This window comes from Acanthisitta chloris, unplaced genomic scaffold (assembly GCF_000695815.1).
Source record: "Acanthisitta chloris isolate BGI_N310 unplaced genomic scaffold, ASM69581v1 scaffold3212, whole genome shotgun sequence".
In the NCBI taxonomy this organism is placed as follows: Eukaryota; Metazoa; Chordata; class Aves; order Passeriformes; family Acanthisittidae; genus Acanthisitta; species Acanthisitta chloris.
The window spans coordinates 41469-48323 of NW_008660866.1; the positions used below are offsets into that span (position 1 = coordinate 41469).

General features: G+C 53.7%; 1 protein-coding gene across 1 annotated transcript in view; it reads right to left on the reverse strand.

The window, feature by feature from the left end:
- JPH3 (junctophilin 3) overlaps positions 1 to 6855 on the reverse strand; it is a 56858-nt gene that overhangs the window by 12006 nt on the left and 37997 nt on the right. The window contains 2 exon segments of the mRNA XM_009069975.1: positions 1 to 665; positions 5997 to 6121. The exon segment at positions 1 to 665 is cut by the window's left edge and continues 249 nt beyond it. Of these exon segments, the coding sequence (XP_009068223.1) occupies positions 1 to 665; positions 5997 to 6121 (790 nt within the window).

A 6855-nucleotide genomic window follows, 5' to 3' on the forward strand; every position in this document is an offset into this window, starting at 1 on the left:
GCTCCTGCAGGCTCCCCCTTTGCTATAGTGTCTTTTTTGGGTGTGAATCTCTTGCATATAAGAATCCATCCTCATGAGGGGCTTCATCTCCATCTCGTAATTGCTCATCTTCTCCTCGTCTAGCTCAAGCAGTTTGGAGCTCCCTGAGCTGTGGTTGTGGGACCTGTGGTGGGAAGTCCATGAAACCGTGGCTGGGGAATCTGTCCACCTCTCTCTTTGCTTGTGGTTGGAGGAGGAATGTTTGTGTCCTCCGCTCCGAGCTCTGTAGTCTTCAGGGACAGAGGCTGAGCCCAGCTGGCCACTGCGCAGCGTCCCGCTCCGCACGCCGCGCGTCCCACCCGCCTTCTCTTCGCTCCAGCTGTTGGGGCGTAGGTAATCCCCCCCACGTCCCTCCAGCAACATCTGGATCTCCCCACCCCTCTCTTCGTCCACCGAGACCTGCCTGGAGAAGTGGGTGCTCTTGTTCCTGCAGGAAGGCCCCAGGGGCGGCGTGGAGGAGGGACTGGCAGGGAAGCTCTGCAGAGGGCTGTCGTCGGGGGTCAGGTCGGACGGGGTGGTCCCTTTGCGGTACAGCTCGGGGCTCTCTTGTTGGAGAGGTGTCCCTGTGGACAGGACCTCAATGTCATCGCTCGAGTTCTGCCGCTTCGGCCTCTGGCATTCCAGTCCTTTTTGGGCAGTCGTTAAAGAGGAAACAGAGAGGGAGAGAGAAAGGCAACAGGATTATCTCTATTCTGGGGGTGTCCAACATGTTTGTCGTGTCACAGAACAGAGCAGAGAGCACTGGGCAGTAGGGACTGCAGGGCAGGATTGGGACAGCAGTGGCACAGCACAGTTGTCACTGCACCTGGAGAAAAGGCACTGCTGTTTGGCACCAAACCTGCCGTCACCCCCAGCATCCACAGATGGCACAGGGCATGGTTTTGCAGCCCCAGTGACATGGGGAAGCTATCAACAATGCACAGCTGCTGGGAGGGGGTTATGATGGATTTTGGGGATCCACCTGACCACATTTCCCATCAGTTCCCAGTCTGCAAGCATGAGAGGGGAAATCTATGATGTGGCTGGTGGCCGTCCCATGGCTCCCCCTGTGCCCTGCTCTCATGTGTGCTGGGAGCCACTAGGATCACCCTGTGCCCTGCTCTCATGTTTGCTGGGTGCCACGGGGATCACCCTGAGCCCTGCTCTCATGTGTGCTGGGAGCCACTGGGATCACCCTGAGCCCTGCTCTCATGTGTGCTGGGTGCTACTGGGATCATCCCATGCCAACAGCCATCACCTTGATGGGGGACACATCAGCTTTGTGGCTCTGAGGTGCAGAAGGGAAGTCTCACCTCAAAGTTTTCATAGGCAGATGGCCACACCTGGGCAGATGTGCAAGAAAACCCCCCACAAACCATATATCCAAGAGCGTTCCTGCCCCACACAGACCAGGAGGATATGGACATTTCCCTCCTCAGTCTCCCCAGATGTGATGGAGAGGACATGGGTGGTTGTGCCTCACGTTTAGGCAGGAGCACAGCAGCCTGTTCAGGGCTACCTGAGCACAACATACACCATCCTCATTCCATAGTGCTGAAGGCTCTTCATTCCCTTTGAGCCCAGAGACTTCCCAGTGTCTCCCTGGGTTTCCAGAGGGGCTGACTGTTTCCTGCAGGAGGAAGGAACATGTCGCTTCTCCGGACAATTACAACACAACTTGTTAATCATTGATGAAACACCAAATGATTTCAAGGGAGTGCAAGCTAATAGTGGTTAATTCTCATTTTCCCCTCTCAAGTTGTTCCCAGCTAAACCCATGCTAAATTACAGGAATAATTTGATAAATATATTAACTGCCTAATGCCCCTGAAATGAGTCTAATTGCGATTGCTATGGCTAGACAAGAAATGAGGCTCCAAAAGGAAGAACTCAATTTCTTTCCATCATTCAAAAATAAATGCTCAGAAGTGCCTGCTCTAATCTCTCCACTTGTGCTGAGTAATTTTCTCTATCCCACCTTTTTGGGGAACTGCCGGTGCCAGGATGTGCCTTTGCCAACAGCTGTTCCCCCATCCCACCACACCAGTGTCTGGATTCACATGGGTGACACAGGAATGTGGGGCTGGATGTCCCCACTGAAGCACTTGCAGGGCAGGTAAATAGTAACTGGTTGGAAATCTCCTACTGCAGCAATTTATGGGAAATGATCTCCTAATGACTCAAATTTTTGGGACAATACTCAGATAGTTCAGTGTGAGTTTTGTTCCCTGTGTCCCTCTTTGTCTGTGGGAGACTGAGCCTTCTGGGTTTCATCCAGAGCCACTGAGGAATCCTGGCACTGGTGGGAAATTGTGAGGAGAAACTGGAGCTCACCTGCTCTGGTTTCAGGCAGAATAACTGTCTCTGGGGTAAAATCCAGACTGATTTTGTGGCTGCTATTCAGCCATTCCCATTCCAGACACCCTTCCAGAACACAGATGGGAAACTGAGGCACAGAGGGAATAAATGGCTCTGTGTGAGAAAGCTGTTGGAATGGGCTCACCCAGGCCTTGGGGTGCCCCTGTTTGTCTCAGGCTCTATCTTCCCAGGCTTTCTGCTGGAGCTCTGGAGACTTGAAAGCTTCCCACCAGCTCTGAGGACCCCAAAGATTATCTCCAGCAGCACAACCAGCCATAGCCTTGCTACCCCCACTGCTCCTGCACCTTCCCTGGTCCCCTGAGACCCACAGTGAGGGAAAGACAGCCCAGTGATGCTCCACCACCCTCACCTGGAGACCCACACCAGGGACCAGGTTAAGCCCCACCTCATTCTAAACCTTTCTCACCCAGAGCTGCCATGAACTAACTCTGCCCCTCCATGGGTTAATTCCCTGAGTTTTGCAGCCCCGGGCTGGGGCTCTGGGATAAGCAGGGATGAGGTGCTGGGGTGCTGGGGCACAGCTGTCCTGTAGCCCCAGATCCCATAGGGATAGAGGCGTTTCCTTGCACAGGAATTAGACAGCACCGGTGCTGCCTTCCCAGCTTTCCACACCCGAGGATGTGCAACAATTATCCTGAGCTAAAATTAGTCCTGGAGCACGTGATGTTCCTGGAAGAACAGTTGTGAGAGCATGAAGGAGGATGCAGAGCACCAAATCTGGATCTCCAGCAGGACTGAGGCAGCCGTGAAGGCTTCAAAGCCAAACATGTGCCCCTGAGGACCCACGGATGGGATTTGGGAGTGCTGAGCTCCTGCCTCTGCCACTGATGTGCTGCCATCACTTTGGGGGACTTACTTCAGCACCATCCAGTCCATGGGCTGACCCCACTGCATCCAGGAACTAGGGAGGAACAGCCATGGGACCTGGGAGATGCCCATGGCTGATGGAGGTGGAAAAGCACAGGGAAGAGGGTGATGCAGGATACCAATCAGGGATATCCAAGGAAACATCTTTCCCTTCCAGGTGAAGGGGTTGTGGACCCAGTGCCTGCAGGCCTGGAGTCTGTGCTGAGGGAGTGGTCAGGGCAGGATGAACCCCCCTGTGATGCTGTGGAGGTGAGTGGCACACAGCACCCACCAAACCCTGCAAGGTGGGGACACCCAGCACCCACAGCACTCACTGCACAAGGTGGGTGGTACCCAGCACCCACAGCACTGCAGGGAGCACATCCAGCACCCACGGTGCTGTGCAAGGAGGGTACATACAGCACCCAGGATGTGGGTGGCATATAGCACCCACAGCACTGTGTGTGGTGGGTGGCACTCAGCACCTGCAACACCTTGAAAGGAGGGAACATCCAGTACCCATGATCCTGTGCAAGGGGGGCATGTCCAGCACCCATGACACTGGGTGAGGTGGGCATATCCAGCACCCACAAACCCGAACAAGGTGGGCACATAGAGCACCCATAGCACTGAACAAAGTGGGCATACCCAGCACCCAAAATCCTGTGCAAGGGGAACACATTCAGTACTCATGATGATGCACAAGGAGGCACAGAGAGCACCCACAGTCCTGAATGAGGGGGGCACATAGAGCACCCATGGCACTGTGCAAGGGGGACACATTCACTGCCCATGACAGTGAACAAGGGGAGCACATCCAGCACCCACAACCCTGTGCAACGGAGGCACATCCAGCACCCAAAATCCTGGACAAGGTGAGCACATCCAACACCCAAAATCCCATGCAAGGTTGTCACATCCAGCACCCATGATGGGGTGCAGGTGGGCACATAGAGCACCCACAATCCTGAATGAGGGGGCACATAGAGCACCCACAGTCCTGAACAAAGGGGGCACATAGAGCACCCGTGGCACTGTGCAAGGGGGACACATTCACCACCCACAACAGTGAACAAAGGGAGCACATCCAGCACCCACAGCCCTGTGAGAGTGGGCACACAGAGCCCCTGCAATGCCATGCAGTGTGGGGGCAGCTCACCCCATTCCCGTTCAGCCTCCCCAGCCATTCCCCTCGGCTGTTTGCAGCCTGAGCTTTGTGAGGTGGTATAGCCACTCACACCTATTATCTGCCTGACCTGCTCTGCAGGCATTTCCAGGTTTCCCCACACATCTTGGCTGGTGTGTTTGTTTTTTAATGTGCTCTAAGTGGAAGCTCCTTCCTTCCCCTCTCTTCCCTCACACACAACCCACCCAGACGTGAGCCACACAAGCCCCAGCACAAGTCAAGCACTGTGTCCCTGTCTAGGAGCTAGTAAAAAATGTATTACCTAAAAATATCTTTTAAACCAGCAAAGTCTCTTGGCAAGAGGAAATGGAGATGAGGAAGCCCCTGGGACCACACAGCCCTGTGAGAAAGCTCAGATCTCCAGCGTGCAAATTGGACCTTGGCAGGAGGAGGGTTTGAACAGAGCTGAGCCTTCATCAGCCAGCAGCTAGGTGTATGGGGCTCTGATGCTCTGTCAGTCAGGGGCATGCTGGATCCTCTTGAAATGCCCTTGAACATGTCCTGGATGAGGATCTGCCCTGGCTCAGGCAGGTCTGTGGCTGTAGTCATCCCTCAAACCCTGTCTGGCTCATCCTGCTGAGCCATGGGATGCCCCCAGCCGCCCCCACAGCCTGTGTGCCACGGTTAAGTGAGGACTGGTGGGCCAAAAGATCCAATGATCCTTTTTCCCTGGCTTCAGGGAATGGGTCTGTGTGAGTCACCAGCAGCAGTCCCTGGAGCAATTAGGCCAAATGAGTAATCTTCAGTTAGAGAGCTGAAGGGGGAGAAAACAACAGACGCCTCCTAATGAGGGATCAGTGCAGGAAAACCTTGGAATAAACCCATTCACATATCCTAATTATGATGTCAATTATTGCTGTAGGGACTTGGAGCTTCCCAATCCCACTTGGCTGCATACCCCTGTCCAGCCACGGAATCCCTTCAGCTCCCTCCTCCCTAGGCCTTTGCTGAGCCTCAGCTTCTTCTCAACCAGCACAAACTGAGATAAACCAGCAAGGAATGCTGAAGACGATGGTGGGAAGGAAGAGTTAGCCACCAGGCAAACCTCAAATGCTGATTTTCCCAACACCTTGGCATGAGGACATGACTGATTTGCACAGCCAAGGGAAAGATCAGGTCCCACTGTGAGCATTCCCAAACATTCCAAAACAATCATGAACCACACAAGCCATGGGTGTTAAAAACAGTGGTGACCTCTGGGATCATCTGTGTTTGCATTTTCCTTCCAGAACTCTTGTTGAGGTTTTTCTCTGTGCAACCAGCAAGAACTATGAATTACAGAAATGGGGATGTTCTGATGTGAAAAGAGGAGATCCCTGTAATAAAGGCACTGAACATGGTAGAATTGTTGACTATTGAAAGCCTTGTGCTAAATGGCCCAAAAACTGGTGTGACTGGGAGGGTTCCCAATCAAAGAGTCCTGGTGAGAACTGGGAGTTGTAGGCACAGACCGAGCCACCAAGCAGGGCTTGTTTTGGGTTTTTTGGAGGGATTTTGGGGTCTCTGAAGGGCTGAGTGGGGCAGAGAGCAGCCCAGGGTGAAAGCCATGGTAGTGGCACACACTGACCGTTTTCCCTGTGCTGGAAGGAAGGCGAAAACTCTTTGGCAGTGATCCTGGCGATCCGCGCTTCCTCCTGAGCTTTCTGCGCTGCCGTCACGGCCGCCTCTGCCTTGGCCCTGGAGTGAGAGGTCCTGCAAGGCAACAGGAGATACAAGGACCACGTTAGGCAGCTCCTCTCTGCAGACCACAGCATGGAGAACCCCATGGAGAACCATCCAAATTGCCCTCACAAAATCCCTTTGCGCCAAAACCCTTCGGCTGCAGTGGAGGAGCCACCGGCAGGAGCTTGGGGCTCGTTGGGTGATGTTACATCAACAAGAGGTTCATGAGCTGCTTCTCAGTGTGTAAATCACTCAGGCAATTTACAAACAGGAGCAACTTTGTTCCTCATGGGATGCATCACCCTGGAGCAGGTGGTCCCCTCCATCCCACATCCCTCCATGGGTTACTCCATTCCAGCAGCCTCTGTATGCATCTCCCAGAGCCTCTGGGGCTGAAGGCCTGAACTGAAAGCTGTTTGGGGTTTTTTTTAACCAAACCCATTTGCTTTGGGATGAAAAAATGAAGATTTCCACCCCCATCCCCAGGATTTGCGTAAAATGCTGGATGTAAATAAACACTGGGAGCAGAGGTGGGAGCAGGGGCTTGGCACCAGTACCGCCTCCACCACCCCTAAGCACATCTTTAGCAGGGAGTGTTTCTCACTCTGGATGAACAACTGTCCCCTGCACTCACCAATGATTCCCCAAACACTCATGTTTGATGGCATTTCATCCCATCACTCAGGATTTACAGCCTCTCTGCGAGCATCCCCCGGAGGCTGCTTTGCCCCCTCCTCTCTTCCAAGCTATCCAGGCACTGCTTA